At 42.0% G+C, this 17,500-nt stretch overlaps 1 protein-coding gene across 4 annotated transcripts in view; it reads right to left on the bottom strand.

Annotated features, from left to right (window-relative positions):
- Window positions 1-17,500, bottom strand: part of LOC135094206 (transcription factor Sox-2-like) — a 31,053-nt gene that overhangs the window by 12,787 nt on the left and 766 nt on the right. For 3 of the 4 annotated variants that reach the window (XM_063994062.1, XM_063994061.1, XM_063994059.1), the window contains exon 1: window positions 16,360-17,500. This exon is cut by the window's right edge. In XM_063994062.1, the coding sequence (XP_063850132.1) occupies window positions 16,360-16,949 (590 nt within the window). In that variant the 5' untranslated portion in view covers window positions 16,950-17,500. The remainder of the gene's footprint in view (window positions 1-16,359) is intronic. The other variant, XM_063994060.1, reaches the window with a different exon arrangement.

The raw sequence follows: 17,500 nt of genomic DNA, 5'->3' as shown, positions 1-17,500 counted from the left end.
GAGATGGTGGTGGTAGAGATAGATTGATAGATTGATAGAGAGAGAGAGAGAGAGAGAGAGAGAGAGAGAGAGAGAGAGAGAGAGAGAGAGAGAGAGAGAGAGAGAGAGAGAGAGAGAGAGAGAGAGAGAGAGAGAGAGATAACCAAACAGTTAATAGTGGAAAAAAAAGGAAAAAAAAAAGAAGAGGGAAAACTAGGGGAAGGGGAAAAATAACTTAAAGGCTTAAAATAAGAATGGGGTGCTTACTGAGGGGAGAAAGCGGCTCTCCTTACACTACTTAAGAGGGGAGAGGGGAGAGGGGAGAGGGGGGAAACATCACGGCTTGAGGGGAAGAGGGGAGAAATCTCAGAGGGGAAACGAGGGAAATCACGGTCAATTTTCCCTCCGTGTTTCCTCATTGGATAATTGTATCTAAGTGTCGTTAACGCCTTAGGGGAGGAGGAGGAGGAGGAGGAGGAGGAGGAGGAGGAGGAGGAGGAGGAGGAGGAGGAGGAAGAGGAAGGGCGTGAAGATGGAAAGGCGGGGAAAAAATAGAGTAAGTGATGCATATTTATGGAAATGAGAGAGAGAGAGAGAGAGAGAGAGAGAGAGAGAGAGAGAGAGAGAGAGAGAGAGAGAGAGAGAGAGAGAGAGAGAGAGAGAGAGAGAGAATGTGGTATTGGTAAAAGAAGGAATAGAGAAAAACAAAATAGAAAATCTGGAAAAAATGAAATAAAAAAGAAAGAAAAGGAGGAGAGAGAAAAAGAATTAGGAGAAAGAAGAAGACGAAAAGAGGAAGACAAGGTAGAGAAAGTGAAAGAAAGAGAAAGAATAGACAGAATAAAACAAGGAGGAACTAAACATAGTGGAAGAAATAGAGAGAGAAAGAGAGATAGAGACGAAATATTTAAAGAGAAGTGCGAAGAAGAAAAAGAAATACAAAGAAAAGAAAAGACAGAAGTAAAAGAGAAAAGAAAAGAAGAAAATATTAAAGAGGCAAGCTGTGAAAATGGAAGAAAATGGAAACAAGAGACGAAAATAACGAAGGAAGAGGAAGGAAATGAAAATAATGGAAAAAATAAGGCGGGAAGTGAAAGGGAGATAAGAAAAAAGAAAAGATAAAAAGCAGACGAGGTAAAGAATGAAATAAAGAAGGAACAGATGAAACATAACGATAAGAGAAGGTAGAAAAGTGAAAAAAATAAACAAGAACCCGAAAATTTATCAATCCATCGCCATTCCAGTACTTGTTTACAAAATAACTCTGCCATTTCCTTCCCTTCCCTCGACACAAGAGGAAAATCAAAGCAATTTCGCATCTCAACGTACAAATATTTTTAAAAGGTAAACGAAATAAATTAAAAACCCGATTTTTCTTTTACCTGAACGCATGAATAGATAAATGAACTTGCGTGAAAGAAGGTTGAGAGAAACGATTCAATAAGTAAAAAAAAAATGGCAGTAATATAAATGTATGTAATTATTTAACTTGTGTTCCAATTCACTAAAATTATAAACTTCACGAAAAGGGAAGCGTACAAATTGAATGGCTTATAATCAGCGAGTCATCAGCATTAAACCCTCATTAATATATACAAAAAGGAGGGAGGAGGAGCAAGAATCTCATTTAACCAGACCCAAGCAGCTATGTGACCTAACTAACACCTAACCTAGCCCAGAGTCTTTGACCGAGCTAAACTTACCCTAACCTTACAAAAGTTTATCCTAACATAACGTAACCTAACCTAAAAAAAAACTCCCCCCCTCCCACACACACACACACACACACACACACACACACACACACACACACACACACAGCCACCTGATTTGCCTGAGCGAGTCATACCACCGCTATTTATCATCCAGTCTCACCCACCCTACCTTCAGTGACTTTATTTAAAAGGTTGATTTGCACCACATATCAAGTACCCCCCCCCCCCTTGAACAGATAGGTGGTAAAATTTTGCATCTTAATTTCAGTACCTTGGTGTTGGGCGAAATGCGAAGAAAAAGCAAGGAAAGGGAAAGAAAAAGGGGAGAAGATATACTTAGAGCTGTGAAATTGAAAGAACGAGAAGGAAGAGATGAAAAAATATGAAAAGAAGACGAACAAGGAAGTGAAAGAAAGGAAAAAAAAAGACGAAATATAAATAGAAGCAAGAACAGTGAGGAAAAAAGGATAGAAGAGATATGAAGAGGTGTGGAAAAGAAGGAGAAAGAAAAGAGAATATCAAAAGAAAACGAACAAAGAAGTGACGGAAAGGAAAAAAAGACGGAATATGAAGAAAAGAAAAAAATAAGCCACGTCTATAGGCCAAACGATTTCTTGCAATTTCCCTTATTATCATTTTTTTTTTCATATATACAAATTTTGCAACGCCTTCCTATTCTTTTTAAACGACCAATTCCTTCCTTCCGTTTTCTTCTCTACGTTCTTATGCATCTTTCAACTCTCAGTACCTCCCACCTGTTTCGTTAATTAGTGCCAGGTGTGAGAGGACAGGTATATCACACAAAGGGACAGTGATAGGTAAAAATTATATAAAAAAAATGCACTTTGAATACTCTGAGTGTACCGTATCTTCTCAATCTCTCATCCTCCCCCATGTTGCATTAGTTCAGCAAGGCGTGGAGGGTGAGTGAAATACAGAAATTACAGGTAAGAATAATGCAAACAGATAAGTAGTTTCAGTAATTTGAGTGTTATTGTACCTTTGCACTCTCACGACCTCTACCTGGCGTCTCAATTAAGATCAGGTGTGAGAGGATTGGATTATGGCAGGAAAAGTAGAGATATATATAAAATTGTTGTTTCAGTGTTTTGTGAATAGCTGTTTCTTTCCGCTCACTAAATCTCTCTCACGTGTTTTTTTAATTTATCAAGAGCAGGTGAGGAAGAACAAGAGAAATATAGGAAAGCGATAATGATACGCGAAGAATACAAAATAGATGAAAAAAAATTTGTTGTTTTAGTATTGTCGTGGGAAACCGAATCTCTCCACTCACCTATCGCTTAATTAGCCACGAACAGGCGTGAAAAAAATAAATGAAAAATATTTTAAGTGAGAAAAAATAGATGAAAAAAAATGTTGTTTCAGTATTTTTTGTGGGAAGTGAATCTCTCCACTCACCTAAAGCTTAATTAACCACGAACAGGTGTGAAAGGGTGAGAGATATACAAGAAGCTGAGAACTTATACATTAAAACAATAAATACAGGTACAAAAAATTAATTACAGTACTTTCAACACTACAAAATCTTTCCTCTCTCCCGACGTTTAAGTGTCACGCGCAGTTAATTAATAAAGAACAGGTGTGAAGGGTAAGGAAATACAAGAAATACAAAGAAATAACAACTAGAGGTAAAAAATAGAGACAAACACACATACACACCAAAAAAAAAAAATCTACAGAGACAATCCACTACAAAAATATGCGAAACATTTTGTGACCTATAAAAAAATAAATAAACTAAAAAAAAAGCAACAGGTAAGCAGACAGGTAGCATGCAACACACACACACACACACACACACACACACACACACACACACACACACACACACTTGGCGATATACCTGGTCCGCTAATTATCCCCCCGCCCCCAACCCCAACACGTGTACAAAATAATCAAGTTTAATGCACTCCTAATAACAGGTGATGGGGGAGGGAAAGGGGGAGGAAGGGAGGGTGGGAAGGGACTGACAAAATTGCAGGTTTTAGTGATTAAGGTATGAAGACAGGTGAGAGAGAGAGAGAGAGAGAGAGAGAGAGAGAGAGAGAGAGAGAGAGAGAGAGAGAGAGAGAGAGAGAGAGAGAGAGAGAGAGAGAGAGAGAGAGAGAGAGAGAGAGAGAGAGAGAGAGGTGCTGATGACTCAATATACAGGTGTGTTTAAGTGATTTGTGGGGAGGAAGGGGAGGGGAAAGGGGGAGGGAAATGGTGTTTTATGATGTCTATGTTAGATGTCTTCTCTTCTTCCTCCTCCTCCTCCTCCTCCTCCTCCTCCTCCTCCTCCTCCTCCTCCTCCTCCTCCTCCTCCTCCTCTTCCTCCTCCTCCTTCTGTGATTAACTATTCTCCTTTTTCTCTCTCTTCCTCCGGTTTCTCTCTTTATCTCTCCTTTCCTTCCGTTCCTCCTTTTCTATCTACTTGATGTGCTATCTCTCTCTCTCTCTCTCTCTCTCTCTCTCTCTCTCTCTCTCTCTCTCTCTCTCTCTCTCTCTAACCCATTCACTTATATAACACCGTGATCTTAAATAAGTGATGAATTACAGACTTAGCAGCACCTCACGTGGACATGGTAACACTGGCACTGACCAATAAGACAGCACAGTACCAACACAGTATTGCCAGACACTTCGATAACCTCCTATCTTTGCTCCTAAAAGGCTCTAGTGCAAGTTACTGGAGGTTTTCAAGGGAGTTTTCATGGTTTTGTTAGAAATTTGACAGGTCGTTGTACTGTTGCTTGCTACTTATCAATAGAATTATGAAAACACCATTGAAAACACTCATTATAAGAACTGGAAGTGTTTTGGTGATTCTGTGCTGTTTGAGACCACCCCGTTCCAGTGTTAGCGAGTGTACACGTATCTGCGGATGGAAAACTAGTGGGAGTTTCCTTATCACTGGTAACATACGACACAATAAATAAATAAATAAATAAATAAGCACATAGATAGATAGGTAAATGATAAGTATCTTTTATACTACTTGGGAAAAGACGAAAATATATTCAAGTTTACTTTACTCGGAGACAAAGGACAACAACCACAACAACAACAACAACGATAGAAAATTGTTAATAAAATTAGGAAAATGAGAGAGAGAGAGAGAGAGAGAGAGAGAGAGAGAGAGAGAGAGAGAGAGAGAGAGAGAGAGAGAGAGAGAGAGAGAACACCTGACAATAAATACGCAATGAAAAGCAAAAATAAATGAATAAATAAATAAATAAATAAATAAATAAATAAATAAGGGAAAAAATAGAGCGAAAAAAGATGATCATGAATATTTGAAAATTTGAATGAAAAAACTGAATTTATCTTTTTGCATGCAAGATTATATGATTATTTTTTTTTAATTGGAGGAATAAAGTAAAATATATATATATATATATATATATATATATATATATATATATATATATATATATATATATATATATATATATATATATATATATATATATATATATATATTCAGCATGTGATAGAAAATCAGGTAAGGAAATGATGTTGAAAAGAAAAGAAGAAGAAAAAGAAAAAAAAAGAAAAAAACAAAAACAAAAACAACAACAACAATAGGAAATCAATAAATAAAGAAGGGAAAGAAAGAGTAAATAGAAAAAAAAAGACAACGAAACGAGAAAATAACAAAAAAATGATAACAACAGGAACAGAACAACACGAAAACAATAAAATAAAATAAAAAAATAAATAAACAAATAAAATAAACCAAAAATACTAAAAACAACAAGACGAAGAACAAGAACAAGAACAACGATAAAAAAGAGAGAGAGGGAAACTAACACACAAATTACCACACACTCAACAGGTTTCCCCTTCCTTAAACAAACCCCTTAAGCTCTTCTCCCCTCACTTCCCTCTTCCTCTCCCCTCACTTCCCCTCTCCCTATCCCATCACTCCCCCTCTTCATGAGCGCTCCACAAATAAGCCAGTAGAGAGCCGGCGAGGAAAAGTTGTTAATAGTCAATAATAAAGGGGAAAATTGTAGTAATTAAAGAGGGAAATTCTCTCTCTCTCTCTCTCTCTCTCTCTCTCTCTCTCTCTCTCTCTCTCTCTCTCTCTCTCTCTCTCTCTCTCTCTCTCTCTCTCTGGTAATTATTGTTTTCTGATTCTTTTCCTTTATTCTTTCTTTAATTTTCTTGTATTCTGCTTTCCTTACTTCGTTTCCTCTCTCTCTCTCTCTCTCTCTCTCTCTCTCTCTCTCTCTCTCTCTCTCTCTCTCTCTCTCTCTCTCTCTCTCTCTCCCCCTCCTCTCACACTCACTCTCGTGTCAAGACCAGATATGAGGCTTTGAATAAACACACTTCACACACACACACACACACACACACACACACACACACACACACACACACACACACACATACACACACGCTTTTTCTTTCATTTTGATTTTATGTCAACGTGTGTGTGTGTGTGTGTGTGTGTGTGTGTGTGTGTGTGTGTGTGTGTGTGTGTGTGTGTGTGTGTGTGTGTGTGTGTGTGTGTGTGTGTGTGTGTGTGTGTGTGTGTGTGTGTGTGTGTGCGCGTGTACTCTTACTGTTCTCATTAAACCTATAGTCGTATTACTACACACACACACACACACACACACACACACACACACACACACACACACACACACACACACACACACACACTCACATCATGACTTTCTTCTCAGTGAGACTGTGTGTGTGTGTGTGTGTGTGTGTGTGTGTGTGTGTGTGTGTGTGTGTGTGTGTGTGTGTGTGTGTGTGTGTGTGTGTGTGTGTGTGTGTGTGTGTGTGTGTGTGTGTGTGTGTCTGTCACGCAATCAGGAACGTGATTAAAACAGATGTGCGTGTGCGTGCGTGCATGCGTCCTTGTGTGTGTGTGTGTGTGTGTGTGTGTGTGTGTGTGTGTGTGTGTGTGTGTGTGTGTGTGTGTGTGTGTGTGTGTGTGTGTGTTTGTGTGTGTGTTACAATAATGCCGCTCACCACATCGTAAGAATCACCACCACCAGCGCCATCTCTCTCTCTCTCTCTCTCTCTCTCTCTCTCTCTCTCTCTCTCTCTCTCTCTCTCTCTCTCTCTCTCTCTCTCTCTCTCTCGTAATCTGCCTGAGACAGCGCTCTAAGTTTTACACACGAACTGACCAGCCCCTCTCTCTCTCTCTCTCTCTCTCTCTCTCTCTCTCTCTCTCTCTCTCTCTGCTGACAAAACACAGACGAGGATTTTCCTTCTCCAATATTGCGTACGTAGCGATATTAGAGAGAGAGAGAGAGAGAGAGAGAGAGAGAGAGAGAGAGAGAGAGAGAGAGAGAGAGAGAGAGAGAGAGAGAGAGAGAGAGAGAGAGAGAGAGAGAGAGAGAGAACAAAGACAGGATAAAGAAACACCCTGAAAAACAAACAAAAATAAGGAAGAGAGGAGCCGGGAAGAGAAGATAGGAATAGAGGAGGAGGAGGAGGAGGAGGAGGAGGAGGAGGAGGTGGAGGAGGAGGAGGGAAGATGTTCAGTGGAGTGTTAAGAGGTTTCTCTCCCACTGAGCGTTCCCATGGGAGGAGGAGGGAGAGAGGGAGAGGGAGAGGAAGAAGGTATGGGGAGATGGTCGGTGGGAGAGAGAGAAAGAAGAGAGAGGGAGCGAGATGGGAAGGGAGGATTTGAAAAGGACCGGGTGAGAGAGAGAGAGAGAGAGAGAGAGAGAGAGAGAGAGAGAGAGAGAGAGAGAGAGAGAGAGAGAGAGAGAGAGAGAGAGAGAGAGAGAGAGAGAGAGTACGAACGCATTCCGATTCTAAGTAAACAAAAACAGAAATAAAGAGTAGTAATAAATAGAGGAATGAAAAAGAAAATGAATAAATAAATAAATAAACAAACAAAAATAACTGCGTACAATTTGAATAGAGAAATAAATAATGCAGAGAGAGAGAGAGAGAGAGAGAGAGAGAGAGAGAGAGAGAGAGAGAGAGAGAGAGAGAGAGAGAGAGGCCACCACTAACACTATGAAAACCACTGTTATACCCACTGGAACTCTCTCTCTCTCTCTCTCTCTCTCTCTATAAGGTGATTACTTTTCGCTAAGGAGATTTTTTTTTTTCCAGAAGTCGCCCAATATTAGGGAGAATAAATATGGAGACACAAAACCTCTTATATTTCATCTAATTCCTACACTGTGTTCTCTTTTCAATAATATTTTCAAGGGCCGCCGGTGATCAGTCAAGTCCCCGAGGGTATTTCTGGTTCTCGCCGTCTTGTTAAATTCTTGGTAGAATCACAGAAAAACACTCTTGAAATTCCCTTAAATTCTTCCTTTGCGGTAAGATAAATTCGGTGTTTTTATTTATCTATATATTTTTTTCTTTTTTCTGTTAACTTGAATTACGAAAAATCTCTTGATATGATAACTTTCACAGCGGTACCTTGAACGATCGCTACAACCATCAAAACTCCTTTAAAAACCGATACTTTCTACAACAACGAGTGAAACAAGTGTTCTTCCTGTTCGCGACGCAAAATATTTATCAAACCATTACTAGAAACATGAAAACCCCGCAAATTTTCACTGTAGTAACTCAAACGAGCGGCTTTTTCTATTAACGATGCAGAATATTTGTCAAACCATTACTAGAATCATGAAAACCCCGCTAATTTTCACTGTAGTAAGTTAAATGAGCGGCTTTTTCTATTAAGGATGTACAGTTTTCGTTAAACCATCACTGGAATCAGGAAAACACCCTTGAGGACCCCCAATAATTTTCACTGTAGCTGGTTTTCTTGTTAACAGTATAGAATTTTCGTTAAATCATCACTGGAATCATGAAAACACTCTTGCAGACTCAGATACCTTTGCAGCGGCATCTGCATCACTAGAATCGCTAAAACCTTGACAAATTTCACTTCAGACGGTTAAATATTTTCTCCTAATGTCGATGAAGAATCCCTTGGCTAAACTATCGCTAAGATCAGGAAAGTTATCTTGAAATCCTAATCACCTTCACCGCGGCATGTTTAACCATCACTAAACTCATAAAGACTCCTTTGAAAACCCCGGGAACTTTCAGTACAGGGATATATTTGCTTTTCTGTATATCAACGATGCAGGATCTTTTGTCAAACTATTACCGGAATCACGAGAGCTCTTTGAAATACCAGTACCTTCCCTCAGCGGTGTCTTCAACTACCTCACTAAAATCATGGAAACACTCTTAAAATCCCCGACAGCTTTCAGTATAGCAATATGAATGTTTGTTGTGCTTTCAACGATACATCATTTTTTTAACTATCGCTTGAATCATGAAAACATTTTGAAAGTAATAATTTTCACAGCGGTGTCTTCAGCCTAGAATTATGAAAGCACTCTTGAAATTCCCGATATTTTTCATAACAGGAAGATAAATACTTGCTTTTAGTGTCACCGACGCAGGTTCCTTGTTAAACTATCGCTGGAATATCATGAAGAGCGTCTTTAAGTCATAACATTGACGGCGGTACCCTTAAGTGTCACTGAGACATGAAAACCCCCTTGAAAACCCCAATGACTTTCAGTACAACAAGTTAAATGGTTCCTTTTCCTATTGACAACACAGAATCCTTGTCAAACTATCGCTGCAAATACAAAAACCCTTGAAACTTTAATAACTTTCACGTCGGTATCACTAGAATCCTGAAAACTCCATTGAAAACTCCGCTAACTTCCACGGCAACATGATAATATATTTGTACTAGGGGATACGGAATCATTGTTTAAATTATCACTGGAATCATGAAAGCCTAAAATCCATAGTAACTTTCAGAGCGGTAAACTTAGGTACCGGTCATGAAAACTCCCTTGAAAACCGGCGATAACCTTCACTGCGACAGTTTCAATACACGCTTTCCTTCGTTAATTCATCACTAGCATCATGAAAACACTTCAAAAACATCCCACAACTTTCAAAGGGCGAGAAAAATGTTTGTTTGTTTGTTTTTTTCCCATCGGCGATACAGAAAACCACGTTCAACTATCGCCGAAGTCATGAAAACACTTTAAAATCATAGTAACTTTCATAACAGTATCTTCACCTGTCACTGGAACCACGAAAACACCTGAAAAATCCTTACAACTTTCACTACAGCGGGATAAATGTTTGTTCTTCCTATCGGCGACTATCACTGTAATCATGAAAACTCCCCTTAAAAGACACGGATCACTAAAAAAAACTGTCAATAACGAAGAAGGTGACGGTGGAAGGCTCGGCCATAAAGCACAGTGCAAAGAGGGAGAGGGAATGATACGTATTGAGCGAGGAGGTAACTTGGTAAATGCGGTAAGTGTGATAAATATTTAATGCGTTATAAAGAAAAAATATATTAAGAAAAAAAAGCTGTAATATGTAGTTCAAAATCATTAATTAGACTTTTAAAGGTTCGCACTTTTAAAATTGTAAAAAGAAAAATTTATCACTGTCACTTCTACTACTACTACTACTACTACTACTACTACTACTACTACTACGATGAAAATGCACCAAAATTCCGTGATTAAAATTTCCGTGAGACGAATAGCGGAAATAAGCAGGAACACACGATGATAAATGAAATAATAGGGAGATCAAAAACGATGAGAGGAGGAAAATCACGTTTGACGGTTAATGGGAGAGAAAAATTATGCAAATGGTAATTGAAGAAATGAGGGAGAAGGGAGGGGAAGGGAGACGGGAGAAGAGAGAAAGGGAGAAACAGACAGGAAATGGCTGTTTATATATATGTGTTTGTGATTATCGGTGTGTGTGTGTGTGTGTGTGTGTGTGTGTGTGTGTGTGTGTGTGTGTGTGTGTGTGTGTGTGTGTGTGTGTGTGTGTGTGTAATCTCTAGTAGCATTAAACGAAATCTCCAGAAAATCTCACGCTTTAAAAAAATAAATAAATAAATAAATAAAATAAATAAATAAATAAATAAATAAATAAATAAAAACAAATAAACAAATAAAATGAAAACAAACCATAATTTTCACATCTCAATCATCTTTTTTTACTGTCATTATCAAGGTATTTCTTTTCCTAATTACAGTATTTTCTCCTTCTTCTTATTTCCCGCCCCCTCACCTTCCCCCGCTAGCCCCGCCGCCCCAGGTGTGCTGTCCCACTCACCGGTAATTAAGTCGCACAGGTAACACGTCAGCCCTGAGTACTTTTCCCCCTTACAGGTATATATATAACATTCAAAGCGAGTTAAGTTATTTTAATATATGCAAACTCGGTAACTTATTGTCGGTACTTGAAATATTGAAAAGGTAACTAATAATGCTACTGTTACTGTTATTATTGAGTGATGCTGCTTCTACTATAACATCAATAATAATAGTAATAACAATAATAATAACAATAATAATAATAATAATAATAATAATAATAATAATAATAATAATAATAATAATAATAATAATAGTAAAAGTATCTGCTAAGTGGGTCATTTTTTCGTTGATAAAAGTGAAGAATATTTTTTCGTTCTGGTTTAGTAGTAGTAGTAGTAGTAGTAGTAGTAGTAGTAGTAGTAGTAGTAGTAGTAGTAGTAGTAGTAGTAGTAGTAGTTGTTGTTGTTGTAGTAGTAGTTTAGCGCTATAACTATCGCAAAACCGCTAACATTGCCGTATGCACACACACACACACACACACACACACACACACACACACACACACACACACACACACACACACACACACACACACACACACACACAAACACTGCCGCCGCTGATTCGTTTGAGAAAGAGTTCAAAAGTCTCTCTCTCTCTCTCTCTCTCTCTCTCTCTCTCTCTCTCTCTCTCTCTCTCTCTCTCTCTCTCTCTCTCTCTCCGATGCTAAAGACAAAAATCTGTGTGTGTGTGTGTGTGTGTGTGTGATCGATAAAACGCCGTTACAACTTACACGGAGGAACAACCTGAAAATTAAAACAAAAACAAGAACAACAACAACAACAACAACAATAAGAAGGAAGAAGATGAAAAATACAACACAAACATTTTCAAATACACCGAAAAAAAAAAAACGGAAAATGAGAGAGAGAGAGAGAGAGAGAGAGAGAGAGAGAGAGAGAGAGAGAGAGAGAGAGAGAGAGAGAGAGAGAGAGAGAGAGAGAGAGAGAGAGAGAGAGGAAAGAGAAAGAAGAAATTGAGGTCCAGGCAAGGTAGGTGTTGGACGGCGACATGAAAATAATTAATGACGCTACACAGGTGTGGAGGTGCGCAGGTGTGTGGGAGGGGACACATGCGGAGTTCAGGTGACCGGATGTACACACACACACACACACACACACACACACACACACACACACACACACACACACACACACACACACACGCCACAAGAAATCTAGTTTGATATATATTTTACTTATAACAACTAAATTTATACACATACGCACGCACACACAAAGCCACACACACACACACACACACACACACACACACACACACAGGCAGCCGAGAGGAGAAAAACAAAGGAATTAGATCATAAATTCTAATAAACACAGAATTACAAGGATAATTAGAAGTTAATAATGACAGAATAGTGAAGAGAGAGAGAGAGAGAGAGAGAGAGAGAGAGAGAGAGAGAGAGAGAGAGAGAGAGAGAGAGAGAGAATATATATAGCTATCTTTAAATTCCTTTCCTTTAACTCTACATGAATCATTTATCATATTCATTTATCATATTTTCTCTATTTTCTTTGTATTCTCCCTATTTCTCTTCTTCTTCTACTCCTTTACTGTTTAGCGGTTATTTTATATTCTCCCTTATTCCTCTTTTCTTTATCTCCTCTTTCATATAAATCCTTCCTTCTCATTCCCTTCTTCCTTTTCTTCCCTTGTATTTCCTCCTTCCTTCAAATTAATTCCTTCTTTTCTTCTTCCTTCATTCGTTGCTACTGTTACCCTCTCATTTACGTGGATTTTTTTTACTCCTCCTTCATCCTTCATCCTCCTCCTCCTCCTTCATCCTAATTCTTCCATCTCCCTTTCATTCACGTTCTCCTGCGCCTCATTTTACGTAACGCTGTAAACTATTTCTGACTCTTACGATCCTCCTCCTCCTCCTCCTCCTCCTCCTCCTCCTCCTCTTCTACTAATCCCCACGACTCATTCCCCCAGCAGTCCCGCCAGTTTTGAGGTTGCTTACTTACTTGTATTTTGTTGAGAGAGAGAGAGAGAGAGAGAGAGAGAGAGAGAGAGAGAGAGAGAGAGAGAGAGAGAGAGAGAGAGAGAGAGAGAGAGAGAGAGAGAGAGAGAGAGAATGGGGGGTATACAGACGGAGATATGAACAGAATAAGAGATAGCAGATGAATAAAAAAGAAAAGAAAGACAGTAAAAAGGGAAAAAGAGAAAATTAAAAAGGAAAAAAAGGTAGACAGACAGACGAACGGACAGGAAAGACACTAAGAAACCAAATAATAATAATAATAATAATAATAATAATAATAATAATAATAATAATAATAATAATAATAATAATAATAATAATTGTAGAACGAATACACGAAAGACGACGAGAGAGAGAGAGAGAGAGAGAGAGAGAGAGAGAGAGAGAGAGAGAGAGAGAGAGAGAGAGAGAGAGAGAGAGAGAGAGAGTAACGCATCATCACCACGTCACCATTAATCACTGTCACCATCCCGCCGCTGATGGTGATGGTGGTGACGGTGATGGTGGTGGTGATGGTGGTGATGGTGGTGGTCGCTAGTTTAATTGTTTGTAAATCGAGCGGTTTGGTCGCGTCGGGTAGGTATTGATTAGAGAGAGCGAGAGAGAGAGAGAGAGAGAGAGAGAGAGAGAGAGAGAGAGAGAGAGAGAGAGAGAGAGAGAGAGAGAGAGAGAGAGAGAGAGAGAGAGAATATATATGTGGAAATTCGGTTCAATACAAGAACACAAACAAATCTCTCTCTCTCTCTCTCTCTCTCTCTCTCTCTCTCTCTCTCTCTCTCTCTCTCTCTCTTTATCTCTCAATCCCGAAACAACGCTAAGAAAAAATAAATAAACGGAAAATCAGAAGCGAAACGGAATAAACAGGAGAAGAATAACGAAGAGGAGGAGGAGGAGGAGGAGGAGGAGGAGGAGGAGGAGGAGGAGGAGGAGGAGGGAATAAGGAGGATAGAAGAAGGGTATAAGGCACGCAGGTAAGCACGCAGGTAGGCAGGTAGGGAGAAGATAAGTGGCCAGGTAAGAGAGAGAGAGTGAGAGAGTGAGAGGGAGAGAGGGAGCGGTTTCTAACACTCCGCCACCGCTACCTCTCCGCTACCGCCAGGCAAACAGACAGACGGACATTGTACAGAAGATTTCAACCCCCTCTCACTTCTCTCCCTCCTATCTCCCAAATGCCGCGGCGGTCTCTCATTTGTTAAACTGTTGTCATGGAATATCGAGAGAATTTAACCTAACCTCACCTAACTTAACTTATCCGAGCTTAACTTAACTTTGCCTAACCTAATCTAACTAATTTATGTACGTCTCTGTGTGTGTGTGTGTGTGTGTGTGTGTGTGTGTGTGTGTGTGTGTGTGTGTGTGTGTGTGGGAATAGTACGTGTAACTTGCGTGCGTACATGAAGGTGCACACACACACACACACACACACACACACACACACACACACACACACACACACACACGAGCATACACAAACGCGCGTGAGGTGTAGAACGTGTCATAAATTTTCAATGCACGCACGCAAACTGTGATTCTCTCTCTCTCTCTCTCTCTCTCTCTCTCTCTCTCTCTCTCTCTCTCTCTCTCTCTCTCTCTCTCTCTCTCTCTCTCTCTCTCTGTACGTAGATCCAAGCGGAGAAATTACAGCACGTGGATTTCAGAGAGAGAGAGAGAGAGAGAGAGAGAGAGAGAGAGAGAGAGAGAGAGAGAGAGAGAGAGAGAGAGAGAGAGAGAGAGAGAGAGAGAGAATATATGATTAATTACTAAAAGCTTTTCCTAAAACACTACGCACAAACACACACATACACACACACACACACACACACACACACACACACACACACACAACGGACGAAATGTGAAAAACACGACAATCTATCATATATGTAGACCTCTCCCTCCCTCTCTCTCCCTCACACACACACACACACACACACACACACACACACACACACACACACACACACACAAGGTACCCGCTAATCTATCTGCTTCCTTCCAGCACGAAAAGAAAAATAGAAGTCATTTGAAGGAAGACAAAAATGATGCACATATAACACTATTAATAATAAGAGGGGGGTGGAAAAAATAATTAAAAAATATAACACACACACATACACACGCACACTCACAGACACACAGACACACACTAGTGCAATGTCACGCTTTATAAAAAGGAAGTGTGAGAAAGCAAATCTATAGGCCAGTGTGTCCATTAAGACCAAAAATAAGGTAGATAAAAATAGTAATGATAATGATAATAATTAAAAAAGTATAAATGATAAACAGGCAATCACAGCAAATTTAAAAATAGATGGTGGATATTACTTTTTTTGTTCTTCTTTTGCTCTACAGAGAACAAAAAAAGACACAAGTTTTCGTCTCTTTAGTAACTCTTGCTTCGGGGGACACAGAGGGGGGCGCGAAGGGGGGCGTGGAGTGCAGCCCCCCTTGCCCTCTTACCTGTAATTTTGTAGGGGGCGTGAGTCAGTGGAGCGGGGCTGGGCGTCAGCCAGCCAGTAAGTCAGAGCAATGGTTGACTTACTGCTGACTCGCCGCTGCCTGGCCGCCGCCGCTGACCGCCCCGCACGCCACTGACTGACTGACTGAGTGAGCACCGTGACTCACACCACGTGACTTACAGACAAGACTTACAGCGCTGCGGAACACGCCGCCCGAATACCGCTACTGAAGAGACGAAAACTGGTCAAGGAAAGGAGCAGGAGTGGAGTGCTCGGAAATGTGTACAAAATTAATCATTATCATCATCATCATGAGCATCATCACACTAGAGCCAAAGCCACTCATCATTATCATCATCATCATCATAATCATAATCATCATCATCATCACACAGAAACTGGCAACGACAAGCCCAACGATAACCGTGAGGAACCCCTTCGGTGGGAGCTTCAGTCTGCTGCCTCACACTTCCTACAGCGAGAGAGGGAGGGGGCAAGGCGCCGCCTGAATGACCGAGCAAAATGGCTACACAAAAATACTGACGGAGGGCAGGCCGAGGGCGTGTGCGAGGCGCGGAGGGACACACAGCCACCCAGCAGCCGCGCCCGCGCCTCCACACACCCTCGCGGCTCCCCTCCGCGGCAAAGGACACGCGTGACTTGACTACAAATATTTTAGCTTAGCATCAAACAGTTCGCATCTGAAGTAATGCGGAGCTGCGGGTCAGTAATGCTTTAGGGATTGAAGAGCAGTGACCGCTCTCTCCCCACCCACTGGGAAAAGCGTTCAACACAGCAACAGAACAATGAATACACGGAAAAAAAAATGAAAACAAAAACCAGACCATAAATGAAGAGAGGAAACACACAGAGCACTGCCACCGAGGGGCGGCCAGGCCTGCTGGGCCGCGGCGGCGGTGCGGTGATCGCTTACAACAGCCTGAGCGGGCTGTGGGTGGTGAGAGAGGCGCGTGGTGAGGGGCGAGAGTGGGCTGCTCGCGCTTGCCACTGAGGGGGTGTCAAGGCTAGGGTTCGGGCTGTACCTGTACTTGTAGTCTGGATGCTCCTTCATGTGCACGGCTCGCAGTCGCTTCGCCTCGTCGATGAAAGGCCTCTTCTCTGTCTCGGACAGCAGCTTCCACTCGGCGCCCAGACGCTTGGAGATCTCGGAGTTGTGCATCTTGGGGTTCTCCTGGGCCATCTTGCGCCGCTGGCCCCGCGACCACACCATGAAGGCGTTCATGGGGCGCTTGACGCGCTCCGCCGCGGAGTTGGAGGACGAGGCGCTGCTCTTGCTGTTACTGCTGCTGTTGGTGGAGCTGCTGTTGACGGAGCCCGTGGTGTTGTTGTTGTTGTTGCTGGTGTTGTTGTTGGTGGTGGGCGTGGGCACGTGGGTCTGCGGCGGGGAGTGGGCGCTCATGCTCCCCACGGAGGCGAGGGAGGGCGTGGAGAGCGAGGAGCTGAGGGAGGAGTTGAGCGAGGGGGTGAGGGAGGAGTGGTGGGAGAGGGAGTAGCTGTGGGAGTGGGAGTTGTGGTGGGCGTGAGGGACGGAGTGGGAGTGGGTTGTGTGGGGCGGCAGGTGGGGCGAGTGCAGGCTGCCGCCCTTCAGGTCTGGCGGATCGAGGGTGAGCATGGTGGCGGGCTTGAGGGCGGCGTTGCTGTAGTACTCCAGCGTGGCGGCTTCTCTCGGCTCCTTGTACCCCACGGGCGGCTCGTGTCTGCCGCTCCCTCGCCACCGACGCTCCCAGAGGCTCCGAGTTCCCTCCACGGCCGCGGAGTCCTCGGCGGCCGACGCCAGGCCAGTGTAGGACAGCACGCCGGCAATGGTGGCTCTCTTAGTGCCCGGCGGCAGCGACTAGCACTCAATTTGAACACGTGTCGCGGCGGTGCACGAGGGCCGGGCGTGGCGGGCCAGCGGCGAGCTAGCAGGCCAGTACAGCACCACTTGTTGTCTCCACTGTACACTATTCACCGTATTGTCGCTGCAGTAACGCGGGTCACATGAATGGCACCACAGAGCGCTCTATACACGTCCGTTCACTGTGAAAGCCGTCTATTATTTACCTTTAATTTGGCTCCGACTCGGGATGTGTTATCGATTGACTAAACTCCACCATCCACGCAGCCCGGCCAATCAGCGCGCGCCTCGCTCCGCCCCCTGCACGCCCACGACCAATGGCAAGC

Source organism: Scylla paramamosain, chromosome 45, assembly GCF_035594125.1.
Source record: "Scylla paramamosain isolate STU-SP2022 chromosome 45, ASM3559412v1, whole genome shotgun sequence".
Lineage (NCBI taxonomy): Eukaryota > Metazoa > Arthropoda > Malacostraca > Decapoda > Portunidae > Scylla > Scylla paramamosain.
Note: the sequence above shows the minus strand (reverse complement) of the source record. Positions and strands in the feature narration are given on the sequence as shown.